The sequence below is a fragment of the Oncorhynchus masou genome, chromosome 6 (assembly GCF_036934945.1).
Source record: "Oncorhynchus masou masou isolate Uvic2021 chromosome 6, UVic_Omas_1.1, whole genome shotgun sequence".
Lineage (NCBI taxonomy): Eukaryota > Metazoa > Chordata > Actinopteri > Salmoniformes > Salmonidae > Oncorhynchus > Oncorhynchus masou.
In genome coordinates, this window is record NC_088217.1 from 66,672,324 (window position 1) to 66,687,562 (window position 15,239).

The following is a 15,239-nucleotide window of genomic DNA, read 5'->3' on the forward strand; positions in this document are numbered from 1 at the left end:
TAGAGCAAAGCACTACTTCCTATGTACAGTAGCTACTGTAGCTAGAGCAAAGCACTACTTCCTATGTACAGTAGCTACAGTAGGTAGAGCAAAGCACTACTTCCTATGTACAGTAGCTACTGTAGGTAGAGCAAAGCACTACTTCCTATGTACAGTAGCTACTGTAGGTAGAGCAAAGCACTACTTCCTATGTACAGTAGCTACTGTAGCTGGAGCAAAGCACTACTTCCTATGTACAGTAGCTACTGTAGCTGGAGCAAAGCACTACTTCCTATGTACAGTAGCTACTGTAGCTGGAGCAAAGCACTACTTCCTATGTACAGTAGCTACTGTAGCTGGAGCAAAGCACTACTTCCTATGTACAGTAGCTACTGTAGCTGGAGCAAAGCACTACTTCCTATGTACAGTAGCTACTGTAGCTGGAGCAAAGCACTACTTCCTATGTACAGTAGCTACTGTAGCTGGAGCAAAGCACTACTTCCTATGTACAGTAGCTACTGTAGCTGGAGCAAAGCACTACTTCCTATGTACAGTAGCTACTGTAGCTGGAGCAAAGCACTACTTCCTATGTACTGTAGCTAGAGAAGCACTACTTCCTATGCTGCTGTTCCTCTCCCTTCTAATAATACATTGAAGTGCTATGTTCATTCCAGTTCCCTTTCTCTTGTACCTCCTCTGAGGTACTCCATAGCTTTCTATTGGCTTGTTCATTAATGCTTTTTCTTCTCTTACGCTAATCCAACACATTTCCCTTCAGCTGTGTAATTGTGTTGGGAGGATTAAAGTGTGAAAAACCAGCGCCCCAAATTTAGCGACGAAGCGCTTCACTAATCGTTATGCGCTTCAACGCTCTCGAGATATCGCTTCAAATGGGCGACTTAGCGGTGTAATTTGCCGAAATGTACCCTCTGACTGTCACTGTTAGGCCTAATTCTATTGTGTTGACTGATCCACCATTGCCACATGTCCCGTTGGTTTGAAGGGGACCCAAGAAATGTGAATGTCCATGACACATGGGAATTTATGGAGTTTGACAACAAGAATTTAAGACAGTTTTTCTGTCCTGATTTTGTTTTTCAATGTACTCTCTTGAAGTGTCACGTAATGAGACAGGATTAAGTAAGAGTGGTAGAAACTACGCAAGATAATAATTCCATTTTTTTTAAGTGCCTTGAGATGTTTGGCAAAAATAATCTACATACTAACCAGATGGGAGTATGCATATATCAAGAGAGCAAGCTGAAATACTGCCAATTAGGCTAAATCCTGATGCGTAGTAATATGCACCGAGTGATTTGAATGAGCAGTCAGGTGCAGTGTCTCTCTAGTGTTATGGATGTTTCCTTTAATTCCTCTGTCACTGGGAGAGAGCCAATCGGCAGTCTCCATTCCTGAAGGTTGGCTGGTGAGGTTGCCCTATGCTGATCCGGGGTCACTTTTGGTATTTTACCCACTAATGGTTAAGGTTTGGATTGGGGGAGGGGAAGATGATCCTATATCTGTACCTAAGGGAAACTTCACCCTCCTACAACTGTGCCATGCACCTGCTCAGGGAGAAAAATGTGCAGGTCTTCCTACAGGTGAAACCTGTTTTTCAAGGGATGTATTCGTGCTATGCCTGGAGATTAGATGTGCTACAGTTGGGTTCTTGTTTTGATGTGTGAGAGAGGATCTGTGTAAGCCTAAATCCGTTTCTCTGCTCCCACAAGGTAACACTGAGTACCCTCGACGACGTGTGTGTGTGTTGAGCCAAACACACACCTAGCTTTTCGTTATAATTCACAATCAATTTAGGCTTGTACATTTGATTATCCCTTTCTCAATTGTTCTATTTTATACCACTATCAAGTGTGGTTGTATCGTTCTGGTACCCATACAGTACCACTCAAGGAAAGTAGAGGCTGGCCCTGTGTCTGGCATTGAGATTACAGCTTGACTATTTGTTTTAAACCAATTGACTTTTTTTTTCTCTGTCATGGGCCATTGTTAAAGCCAGACCCCTATTGATAGTGTAAGCCTGACTTTGATGCAGCAGAGCAAGATGCCCATTCGTAACATGATGCTCCACTGACGCCGGGTTACCAGTCTGGTACCCAGGCTAGCTCCACTAATGATCCACTAAAACACTGAGACTATTGGCCGAGTAGTTGCCTACACACTTGCTATTGTAAATATCATCGAGCTGTTAGCAGGTGAATCTGAGCAGGGTCAATCTGATTTGATTGGTGTTGCATGAAGCTTGACACTTATTCTTTGCGTAACATTAGGGACTATTGTAACAAACCTAACACAATGGTAACTCTAAGCGCAGGCGGTAGCACTATAGGTTCAAATATTTTTGCTATTTTCGCTATCACAATTATTGGCGCATTATTGCTGACTTTGGCGCAAAATGGATGGGTTTTTGATAAATGAACAAGTTGTGGGTGTGACCCTCAACTGGCCAATCAGGACGTGATCCACGGCGAAATGGTTGCTTCAGGTTGTGTATTTATGGTCTTATGTATCGCCTTGAATCAAATCTAATTCCAATGTTAGTCCATTTATAGTTTAAATGGCTTACAGAAACGAAATAACAAAATGTAGGCCTAACTTGAACACATTTGCAGTCCACATTGTTAAGTAATTGTACGTCTTCAACAGCATTCACACTGAAATAGGGGCTAGGCCTACTGTAAATTGCATTATGGCTGAGCATGGACATGTCAAACAAGATTAAATTAGTTTTTGATAAGGCCTAACAAATTCTAAACAAAACAAAACCAATAATTTTCTGCCAAGGGTGTATAATATTAAAACAATGCAGACGAGGGTTTTACGCACATCCAAAATGGGGCCTGCTTGGCTAAAATAATGTGGCCCTGCCTACAATGCATTGCTAAAAAGCCGGCTCACTGTTTTAGGCCTTTAAAACATTATATATTTTTTATTTAAAATAAATTTTACCCCCTTTTCTCCCCAATTTCGTAGTATCCAATTATTAGTAGTTACTCTCTTGTCTTATCGCTACAACTCCGTACGGGCTTGGGAGAGACGAAGGTCGAAAGTCATGCGTCCTCCGAAACAACACAACCAAGCCGTACTGCATCCAACCCGGAAGCCAGCCACACCAATGTGTCGGAGGAAACACTGTGCACTCTGTGCACTCTCTGGACCACTGCGCCACCTGGGAGGCCCAAACTTTATATTTTAATAAAGCTTTGGTGATTAACATTTATTTCCAAACGGTCTCAAGAGCCAATCCCTTTAGCGACAGTCTTGAGTACTTTGCGACTGCATTGGGCAGACACAAAAAAGCCTTAACCTCCCCTCTCAATTATCATAGGGAAAAAACATTAGTTTGTTTCTAAATATGATGAATACAGGCACCAAAAGCACATTAGGCTACTCTTACTCCATGTGTGTATGGGCAGTGTGGATAGGCTGCGTTTCCGCTGTCAAAATTCATGCCATAACCAACTTCCTGCTAAAACATAAATATCCCTATCATCACTGCCTGAAATTAGCAGCACACACCTCAAATATTTCCACCCCGCCCGTCTGAGTGCAAGCGTGCTGATATAAGACGGGTAAATTGCCGAACCCAGCGTTAGGGCTGGAAAATGCCAATGCACCAGTTTTTACAGTGGCTTGCGAAAGTATTCACCCCCTTGGCATTTTTCCTATTTTGTTGCCTTACAACCTTGAATTAAAAGAGATTTTTGAAAGGTTTGTATCATTTGATTTACACAACATGTCTACCATTTTGAAGATGCTAAATATTTTTTTTATTGAAACAGACAAGAAATAAGACATCAAAACAGAACTTGTTTTATTCACCCCCCAAAGTCAATACTTTGTAGAGCCACCCTTTGCAGCAATTACAGCTGCAAGTCTCTTGGGGTATGTCTCTATAAGTTTGGCACATCTAGCCACTGGGATTTTTGCCCATTCTTCAAGGCAAAACTGCGCCAGCTCCTTCAAGTTGGATGGCTTCCACTGGTGTACAGTGATCTTTATGTCATACATCAGATTCTCAATTGGATTGATGTCTGGGCTTTGACTAGGCCATTCCAAGACATTTAAATGTTTCCCCTTAAACCAATCAAGTGTTGTTTTAGCAGTATGCGTAGGGTTATTGTCCTGCTGGAAGGTGAACCTCCATCCCAATCTCAAATCTCTGGAAGACAGAAACCGGTTTCCCTCAAGAATTTTCCTGTATTTAGCACCATTCCTTCCATTCTGACCAGTTTCCCAGTCCCTGCTGATGAGAAACATCCCCACAGCAATGTGCTGCGACCACCATTCTTCACTGTGGGGATTGTGTTCTTGTGGTGATGGGAGATGTTGGGTTTGCTGTGGTGACATATTCTTTTAATTATTTTAATAATGGATTTAAATGGTGCTCCGTGGGATGTTCAATGTTTCAGATATTTTTTTTATAACCCAACCCTGAACTGTACTTCTCCGCAACTTTGTCCCTGCCCTGTTTGGAGAGCTCCTTGGTCTTCATGGTGCCGCTTGCTTGGTGGTGTCCCTTACCAAGTGGTGTTGCAGACTCTGGGGCCTTTCAGAACAGGTGTATATTTACTGAGATCATGTGACAGATCATTTGACACTTAGATTGCACACAGGTGGACTTTATTTAATTAATTATGTGACTTTTGAAGCTAATTGGTTGCACCAGATCTTATTTAGGGGCTTCATAGCAAAGGGTGTGAAAATATATACTCAGCAAAAAAAGAAACGTCTTCACTGTCAACTGCATTTATTTTCATCAAACTTAACATGTGTAAATATGTGTAGGAACATGACAAGATTCAACAACTGAGACATAAACTGAACAAGTTCCACAGATATGTGACTAACAGAATTGGAATAATGTGTCCCTGAACAAAGGGTGAGTGAAAAGTAACAGTCAGTATCTTAGTGTGGCCACCAGCTGCATTAAGTACTGCACTGCATCTCCTCCTCAAGGACTGCACCAGATATGCCAGTTCTTGCTGTGCGATGTTACCCCACTCCACACCTGCAAGTTCCAGGACATTTCTGGGGGGGAATGGCCCGAGCCCTCACCCTATGATTCAACAGGTCCCAGACATGCTCAATGGGATGGAGATCTGGGCTCTTCACTGGCCATGGCAGAACACTGACATTTCTGTCTTGCATGAAATCACGCACAGAATGAGCAGTATGGCTGGTGGCATTGTCATGCTGGAGTGTCATGTCAGGATGAGCCTGCAGGAAGGGTACCACATGAGGGAGGAGAACATCTTCCCTGTAACACACAGCGTTGAGATTGCCTGCATTGACAAGCTCTGTCCGATGATGCTGTGACACACCGCCCCAGACAATGACGGACCCTCCAACACGATCCCGCTCCAGAGTACAGGGCTCGGTGTAACGCTCATTCCTTTGACGATAAATGCAAATCCGACTATCACCCCTGGTGAGACAAAACCGCGACTCGTCAGTGGAGAGCACTTTTTTCCATTCCTGTCTGGTCCAGCGACGGTAGGTTTGTGCTCATAGGCGACGTTGTTGCCGGTGATGTGTGGTGAGGACCTACCTTAAAACAGGCCTACAAGCCCTCAGTCCAGCCTCTCTCAGCCTATTGCCACCCTGTACTTGTCCCGCAGGTGTGATGTTCGAATGTACCGATCCTGTGCAGGTGTTGTTACACGTGGTCTGCCACGGCGAGGATGATCAGCTGTCTGTCCTGTCTCCTTGTAGCGCTGTCTTAGGCGTCTCACAGTACAGACATTGCAAATTATTGCCCTTGCCCCATCTGCATTCCTCATGCCTCCTTGCAGCATCCCTAAGGCACGTTCACGCAGATGAGCAGGGACCCTGCGCATCCTACTTTTGTGGTTTTTCAGAGTCAGTAGAAAGGCCTCTTTAGGGTCCTAATTGTCTACCGTCTGTAAGCTATTAGTGTCTTAATAACCGTTCCACAGGTGCATGTACATTACATGTTTATGGTTCATTGAACAAGCATGGAAACAGTGTTTAACCTCTCTGGGATATATGGGACGGTAACGTCCCACCTCGCCAACGGCCAGTGAAAGTGTAGGGTGCCAAATTCATAACAACAAAAATCTCATAATTAAAATTCCTCAAGCATACAAGTATTTTACACCATTTTTAAAGTTAAGATTCTCGTTAATCCAGCCACCGTGTCTGATTTCAAAATGCTTTACAGCAAATGCACCACAAACGATTGTTAGGTCACCACCAACTCACAGAAAACACACCCATTTTTCCAGCCAAAGAGAGGAGTCACAAAAGCACAAATAGAGATAAAATGAATCCCTAACCTTTGATCTTCATCAGATGGCACTCATAGGACTTTATGTTACACAATACATGTATGTTTTGTTCGATAAAGTGCATATTTACATCAAAAAAATCTCATTCTACATTGGCGCATTACGTTCAGTAGTTCTAAAACATGCAGTGATTGTGCAGAGAGCCACATCAATTCACAGAAATACTCATCATAAATGTTGATGAAAATACAATTGTTATACATAGAATTAGAGATATACTTCTCCTTAATGCAACTGCTGTGTCAGATTTCAACAAACTTGACGGAAAAAGCAAACCATGCAATAATCTGAGTATAGCGTTCAGACAACAAAGCAGCCAAAAAGGTATCCGCCATATTGTGTAGTCAACATTAGTCAGAAATAGCATTATAAATATTCACTGACCTTTGATCTTCATCAGAATGCACTCCCAGGAATCCCAGTTCCATGATAAATGTTTGATTTGTTAGATAATGTCCATCATTTATGTCCAAATAGCTTCTTTTGTTAGCGCGTTTTGTAAACAAATCCAAACATGCGTTCAGGTCCAGCCGAACGTCGGACGAAAAGTTCAAAAAGTTATATTACAGCCCGTAGAAACTTGTCAAACTAAGTATAGAATCAATCTTTAGGATGTTTTTATCATAAATGTTCAATAATGTTCCAACCGGAGAATTCCTATGTCTGTAGAATAGCAATGGAACAAGAGCTAACTCTCTTGTGACTGCGCCTCAGAGCCTGTGGCACTCTGCCAGACACCTGACCCAATCAGCTCTCATTCGCCCCCACTTCCAGGTAGAAACCTATAACAAAGTTCTAAAGACTGTTGACATCTAGTGGAAGCCTTGGGAAGTGCAATATGACCCCATTTACACTGTATATTGGAATGGCAGAGTTGAAAAACTACAAACCTCAGATTTCCCACATCCTGGTTGGATTTTTCTCAGGTTTACGACTGCCATATGAGTTCTGTTATACTCACAGACATCATTCAAACAGTTTTAGAAACTTCAGTGTGTTTTCTATCCAATACTGCTAATATGCATATATTAGCATCTGGGACAGAGTAGGAGGCAGTTCACTCTGGACACGCTATTCATCCAAGCTACTCAATACTGCCCCCCCTGTCACCAAGAATTTAAACCCTTTACAATGAAGATCTGTGAAGTTATTTGGATTATTACGAATTATCTTTTGAAAGACAGGGTCCTAAAAAAGAGAGGTTTCTTTTTTTGCTGAGTTTATATGCACGCACCACTTTTCCATGTAAAAATATTTTTTTTGTTATTTTTGTTTAATTTCACCACTTTTTCTCCCCAATTTCGTGGTATCCAATTGTTTATTAGCTAGTATCTTGTCTCATAGCTACAACTCCCATACGGGATCGGGAGAGACGAACTTTGAAAGTCATGCGTCCTCCGCACCAATGTGTCGGAGGAAACACCGACACATTGGAAACACCACCCTTAACCACTGCGCCAGCGCCCTTAACCACTGCGCCAGCGCCCTTAACCACTGCGCCAGCGCCCTTAACCACTGCGCCAGCGCCCTTAACCACTGCGCCAGCGCCCTTAACCACTGCGCCAGCACTTTTTTTTAAAACCAGTTTTTTTCATTTCCCTTCACCAATTTGGACTATTTTTGTGTATGTTGATTACATGAAATCCAAATAAAATCAATTTTAATTACAGGTTGTAATGCAACACAACAGGAAAAATGCCAAGGTGGATGAGTACTTTTGCAAGGCACTGTACATAATTAAATTGCCTACTAATGTGCATTTGACGCTAGTGCCACCTTAACGCCAGCCAAAAATAGTGCCCTACATCCTAAACTTCTCCAAATCTTGCTTTTTGTGCATTTGACCTGTTGGCCACAAAAAGGGGAAGCTAGAGTTGTGTGGCCACCTCTCAGACAATACTGCTTAGTAGTGTTATTATTATTATTTTTTAAACAACTAATTGACCAATGTCAGTTCAATTATTTTGAATTCTATTTTGTTCATAATTTTCCGTGAGCTAGATGCACACATTGCTGAGTTTCTCCAGAGATAAATCAGATCAAGCCTGAACTGTGTGATTTCGTCGGGAGTTGTAGTTTCCAACAGGCCAATATTCGACATAGTTTAGCTCAGAAAAGGTGGTAATTAACTACAATGACCATAATGCATTGCGCGCCAACTTGTCCGGTCTGTTTCTTTTTCACCTGCTACTGATCTGTAAAAGGGACAGAAGAATGTGCGATCAAGGGGATAGACTTGAAAATACATGAGCGAAGGGTTTGGTAGTTGGCATTCAACAAGTATGCCTTATTTACTTTGAAGAACTACTACGATAGTGATTTTGTCAGACCGCATAGGCAGCAGCTCTATAGAGATGAGAAGACTTGGAATAAAATAATAATAAAGTCATCAAATAAAACAAATGTAATTAACACAACTGAAATATTTTAGTAAAGATATATATGAATAAATTATGGTTAAGTGATAAGCAGTAATGGACACTCAGTACCATCATGGGACTTTTTATTAATTGTTTTATTCTGTGTTACAGCATTCAACCCACAATGCATAGTGCATTTAATGTAAAAAAAAAAGATATTATCCAAACCGTAATCGAACTGAATCCGAACCTTATAAAAGCACTAATCGCTCAGCACTACTGTTTAGTACAATGGCACAGATTTCAGATTATGTCCTGAACAAAAGATACCAGGAAGATGGTGTCCTATCTGTTCTCAGACCTGTGTTGCTATAGTGACGCTTCAGGAATGTGCCCACCACTCTCACGGAGTGGGTGGGGGGGGACTAGAAATGCGTCCCCCCCACATGCCCCCAACACCACTTACACAAACACAACTACTGTAATTGGCTATTGTCATACATTTTGATAACCTGTTGTTAAGAAATAATGAGGTAAGTAAACAAAAACAACCATATTTCATTTTGATAACCTGTTGTTAAGAAATAATGAGGTAAGTAAACAAAAACAACCATATTTCTGAATCTGGAAAGATGAAACAGTGCAGCCATTTGGCGCTTCATAACCCAGTTTTGTCTTAGGAAGGTTTGAGGAAATTACACTTTTGCTGCAGTTTACTGTATTCATATTAGCAGGTTGCAAAAGGTACCATTTCAACAATAACTGCTTTTCAGAAGTGTAAATGTATACCATTTAGCGGCTGCTTTGATCCAAAGCGACTCGGTCAGGCGTGCATACATTTTATGCATGGGTGGCCCCGGTATTCGAACCCACAAACCTGTCGTTGCAAGCGCCATGATCTACCAACTGAGCCATACAGGACCACTAAAATGTGTTTTTACCCAATAACCACCTGATTAGGTTCTTATCAGGCTCATGTCTCCATGTTTTCCGTGTGCCTACCAGAATGGGGAGGACTTCCTGGTTCGGACCCACCGCATGGAGTACTGTGACGGGGGCATCTTGGACCTGGATGACCTGCTTGCTGACCTGGTGGAGGACCGAGACAAGGTAAGGCCCCCAATGATGTCAACATTAATATACATCATGAAAATATCTAAGTCTGGGTGGAGCCTGTGTCTGGGTGGACAGGGGCAGGGTGAACTTGCCCCTAGACCTAGACCTCTGGTCAGTTATACGTTTCCCCCGCTAATGGTTAAGGTTATGAGTGTGGAAGTTGATCCTAGATCTGTACCTTAGGGTACACTTCACCCCAGAGCAGGTGAACAGAGTAGTACAACTTGGTGCCTGGTATTAACACAACACGCATGTAACCTCTCACAGGCGGGATGGGAGAAAGTGGTCATATGTCTCATTGCCTAAGCACCTTTATCAAATGTCATGAAGGGATGACAGCAAGATGCAGAAATTAGTTACTGGCTTTCAAATGGAGGCAAACAACCCATACGATGTACGTACATACAGTCATTTGTGAACTATGACTAGTGTGTGCTGACGACTCTGTGGACTTGCTTATCTGGTCTGGCCTGTCTGATAATGGTTGGTTGGTGCATGATGGATTGCGTCATACATCTCACTGAGAGGCAGGGTTTAGTTATAATCACTTAGTGTTTTGCAGTTAATCTTGTTCAAGCTTTTTTCTTTTTCACTCTGAAACAACTCAACCATGAGGGAAGGGAGTTCCTCAGATAGGGAGGAATGGTTCGGTGTGAGAGTCAGCGGATGGGCAACCATTGTTAGTGTATCATGCCTTACCTGTGTGGTCTCCTTCACCTGCTGTGTACGCACGAACCCACACAAACTGCTCCACTTTCGAGGAAGAAAAAAATATTTGGCATTATACATTCCTAAAATGTGCTAATAACTGCTTGTAAGCGGGAAGCAGAATGATAAATTACCAACACTTACTCAGCAAGAACGGAATACAGAATGAAAATGGAATATTCATATTTATTCGGTGGCGGTGCTGTGTTCTGCGACAACAATTTATATTTAAACTTGCTGGCCGAGTGGAACGCACACTGTGCTTGTCCTGTGCCTCCAGGACTGAATCTAAAAGTATAGTTAGTTCTGAATATTAAAGGGACAAAGGGATAAATAATAGATGCTTGAACTCGGTTGTTAACTTAAAAAAAAAAAAACTTCTCTTTCTTTTGTGATATGCTCTGTGGTAATTTTTATCGAGATGTTAAAGTTTCAAGTTTTATTAGTTGTATGTAGGGAATGCTCATGGTCTACTCCGTCCAAGGAAATGCTTACTTGCAGGTTCCTTCTCGACAATGCAACAACAATAAGAAATAATGAAAGATAAGAATACGAACAATAAAGGAAATGTGAAAGGTAGGGGAAGTGTGTTGCATCATTGTTTTACAAGGCTTTATGAGTGAGTGGAGGGTTGGGGCGATTGTTACGGCATAACCGAATGCCGGTGAAAGCTTGCATGGCCTGCTATAACATTCTCACGAGGACGATATTTTAAAACAAAATGTAAAACTCTAAACATACTGTCGGTGTTGCATGTGCTTTTACTAGTAGTACTATAGGATATCCATGTGTAAGACACGGTTAGCCACCAAGGTGATGACTTGAAAGCTTTCTGTTTGCTGTAACCTATTGACTCCTCATCACAACATTTTTCATTTGAGGGATGTTTGTTAAATTGTTTAGCACATTGTAAGCGGGATAGCATAGCAAACATGCACTTGCTTTTCTGTTAAAAACACTTAAATCCTAATTAAGATATGAAATTAAGCTTGATTACATATGATTTATTTCTGACACTATGGATTTGTCCCAAATTGCACCCTATTGACCTATGTAGTGCACTACTATCGACAAGCCATCAGACTGCTGAACACTTGAACTGACCCCCTGTCTGATTCTCTGCTCCTTAGCATACATGCACTCACTCATACAAACAAGCGCACAGACGTACGCACACATGTACACTGAGTGGACAAAATATTATGAACATCTTTCTAATATTAAGTTACACTTCCTTTTGCCCCCCGAATTCGCCAGGGCATGTATTCCACAAGATGTTGGAAGCGTTCCACAGAGTTGCTGGCCGATGTTGACTCAAAGGCTTCCCACCGTTGTGTCAAGTTGGCTGGATGTCCTTTGGGTGGTGGACCAACTGTTGAGCATGAAAAATCCAGCAGCGTTGCAGTTCTTGACAGACTCAAACCGGTGTGCCCGGCACCTGCTACCATGCTGTGTTCAAAGACACTTAAATCTTTTGTCTTGCCCATTCATTCACTCTCTGAATGGCACACATAAACAATCCATGTCTCAATTGTCTCAATGCTTAACACTCCTTTTTTAACCTATGTTTACACTGATTTTGAAGTGGATTTAACAAGTGACATCAATAAGGGATCATAGCCTTCACCTGGGGCAACCTAAGTCATGGAAATTGCAGGTGTTCCTAATGTTCAGTAGCAGTACATTCATGCAACACACACATCACAGCTGCTGCAACCACACTCCTATTATACGGCTCAATTTATACACTTCCCCCGCCCCCCTACCCAATACACGTGTAAATATTGGACTATAAATTCTGCTGCCATTTAGTTTATGTTTGTATTCTAATTATTTGTTATTGCTGTTACATTGTCGAGAAGGAGCCTGCAAGTAAGCATTTTGTTGGACGATGTATACCATCCATATCCCGTGCATATGACTAATAAAACTGGGCCCTGGTCAAAAGTAATGCTCTATAAAGGAAATAGAGTGCAATTTGGAACGCAGCCCATGTCAATGGTTTATTATAACTCCTCTCTGTGATGGGAAAAAAAAGTTTTTTATCTTTATTGCTTTTGTCCTCTCATTCCCAGCAGCACTCCTCTCTCCATCAATGATCTATGAGGCGTCCATTGTGAGATTGTCCACTGCACAGTATGTGTGCCGCGTTAGCCACAGATGTTAATGGTAGATAATGACCGTCTATTTGTCTGCTAGCGTAGCGACTAGCGAGCCCTTCACATTCGAGGCTCTCCTACCTGTGGAGCCGTGGGCAAGCAGGTTGGCATGGCGCTGTGTATGTGTGTAGCGTAGCTCCCGCTCCACTGGTGGGAGATGAGGGGCAGGAGTGATTTGATTACAGCACACACACACGCCAGAGGCTCCATTAACCCCCCCCCCCAGTCAGGAACACAGGCCAGAAGTCTCCTCATGAATATTCAGACCTGCCTGATGAATGATGAGGGGAATGCAGAAAGATGGAGGGGGGGAGGAGTGCGGCTGTATCTGTATATGTGACCCCCTGGACCAACAAGGGGCTGGGGCCACACCACAGAGGAGAGGGAGCTACCTGCTCAGTCGTTTAAATGCTTCCATGTTTATCACCCATCCAACAATGTCCCACAGTTTATCTCTGTGTCTATAGTAACAGAAGCAGGGCCCTCCTAGGAGGCAGCTGGTGGTACCCATAAAGAATGACATTCTACATTCTATTTCTATGGTGGTATCAAATTATATTTGTCACATGCGCCGAATACAACAGCATTACAGTGAAATGCTTACTTACAAGCCCTTAACCAACAATGCAGTTTTTAGAAAAATATGTGTTGAGTGAAAAATAAGAAATAAAAGTAAAAAAGAACTAAACAGCAGCAGTAAAATAACAATATCGAGGATATATACAGGGGGTACAGGTACAGATGCTATGTGCAGAGGCACCGGTTAGTTGAGGTAATTAAGGTAACATGTACATGTAGGCAGAGGTAAAGTGTCTATGCATGGATAATAAACAGAGATTACCAGCAGTGTAAAAATGGGGGTGAGGGGGCCAATGCAAATAGTCCGGGTTGCCATTTGATTAGCGGTTCAGGAGTCTTATGGCTGTTAAGAAGCCTTTTGGAGCTAGACTTGGTGCTCCGGTACTGCTTGACATGCGGAATTAGAGAGAACAGTCTATGACTAGGGTGGCTGGTGTCTTTGACAATTTTTAGGGCCTTCCGCTGACACCACCTGGTATAGAGGTCCTGGATGGCAGGAAGCTTGGTGGCCCAGTGATGTACTGGGCCGTACGCACTATCCTCTGTTGTGCCGTTCAGTCAGATGACGAGCAGTTGCCATACCAGGCGGTGATGCAACCAGTCAGGATGGTGCAGCTGTAGAACTTCTTGAGGTTCTGAGGACCCATGCCAGGTTTTGTCCTGCCCTCTTCATGTCTGTCTTGGTGTGCTTGGACCATGATAGTTTGTTGGTGATGTGGAAACCAAGGAACTTGAAGCTCTCAACCTGCTCCACTACAGCCCTGTCGATGAGAATGGGGGCGTGCTTGGTCCTCCTTTTCCTGTAGTCCACAATCATCTCCTTTTGTCTTGATAACGTTGAGGGAGAGGTTATTGTCCTGGCACCACACGGATAGATCTCTGACCTCCCTATATGCTGTCTTGTCATTGTTGTTTATCAGGCCTACCGCTGTTGTGTCATCGGCAAACTTAATGATGGTGTTGGAGTTGTGCCTGGCCATGAAGTCATGAGTGAACAGGGAGTGCAGGAGGGGACTGAGCACGCACCCCTGAGGGGCCCCCTTGTTGAGGATCAGCGTGACAGATGTGTTGTTACCTACCCTTACCACCTGGGGGCAGCCTGTCAGGAAGTCCAGGATCCAGCTGCAGAGAGAGGTGTTTCGTCCCAGGGTCTTTAGCTTAGTGATGAGCTTTGTGGGCTCTATGGTGTTGAACACTAAGCTGGAGTCAGTGAATAGCATTCTCATATAGGTGTTCCTTTTGTCCAGGTGGGAAAGGGCAGTGTGGAGTGCGTTTTGAAATAGTATCATCTGTGGATCAGTTTGGGTGGTATGCGGAGTGGGTCTAGGGTTTCTGGGATGTGGGCCATGACCAGCCTTTCAAAGCACTTCATGGCTACATACGTGAGTGCCACGGGTCAGTAGTCATTTAGGCAGGTTACCGTAGTGTTCTTTGGCATAGGGACTATGGCGGTCTGCTTGAAACATGTTGGTTTTACAGACACCGACAGGGAGAGGTTGAAAATGTCAGTGAAGACACTTGCCAGTTGGTCAGCGCATCCTCGGAGTACACGTCCTGGTAATCTGCCTGGTCCTGCGGCTTTGTGAATGTTGACCTGTTTAAATGTCTTACTCACATCAGCTACGTAGAGCATGATCACACAGTCACCCGGGAACAGCTGATGCTCTCATGCATGTTTCAGTGTTACTTGCCTCGAAGCGATCATAGAAGTAATTTAGCCCATCTGGTAAGCTCGTGTCACTGGGCAGCTCGTGGCTGTGCTTACCTTTTTGTAGTCTTTAGTTGTCAGCAAGCCCTGCCACATCCGATGAGTGTCGGAGCCGGTGTAGTACGATTTGATCTTAGTCCTGTATTGACACTTTGCCTGTTTGATGGTCTGTCAGAGGTCCTAGCGGGATTCCATATATGCTCCCGGGTTAGAGTCCCACACCTTGAAAGCGTCAGCTCTACCCTTCAGCTCAGTGAGAGTGTTGCCTGTAATCCATGGCTTCTGGTTGGGGTATGCACGC

General features: G+C 43.2%; 1 protein-coding gene across 2 annotated transcripts in view; it reads left to right on the forward strand.

The window, feature by feature from the left end:
- Positions 1–15,239, forward strand: part of pard3ba (par-3 family cell polarity regulator beta a) — a 174,945-nt gene that overhangs the window by 9,306 nt on the left and 150,400 nt on the right. For both annotated transcript variants that reach the window (XM_064969419.1, XM_064969420.1), the window contains exon 2: positions 9,674–9,778. In XM_064969419.1, coding sequence (XP_064825491.1) covers positions 9,674–9,778 — 105 coding nt within the window. The remainder of the gene's footprint in view (positions 1–9,673; positions 9,779–15,239) is intronic.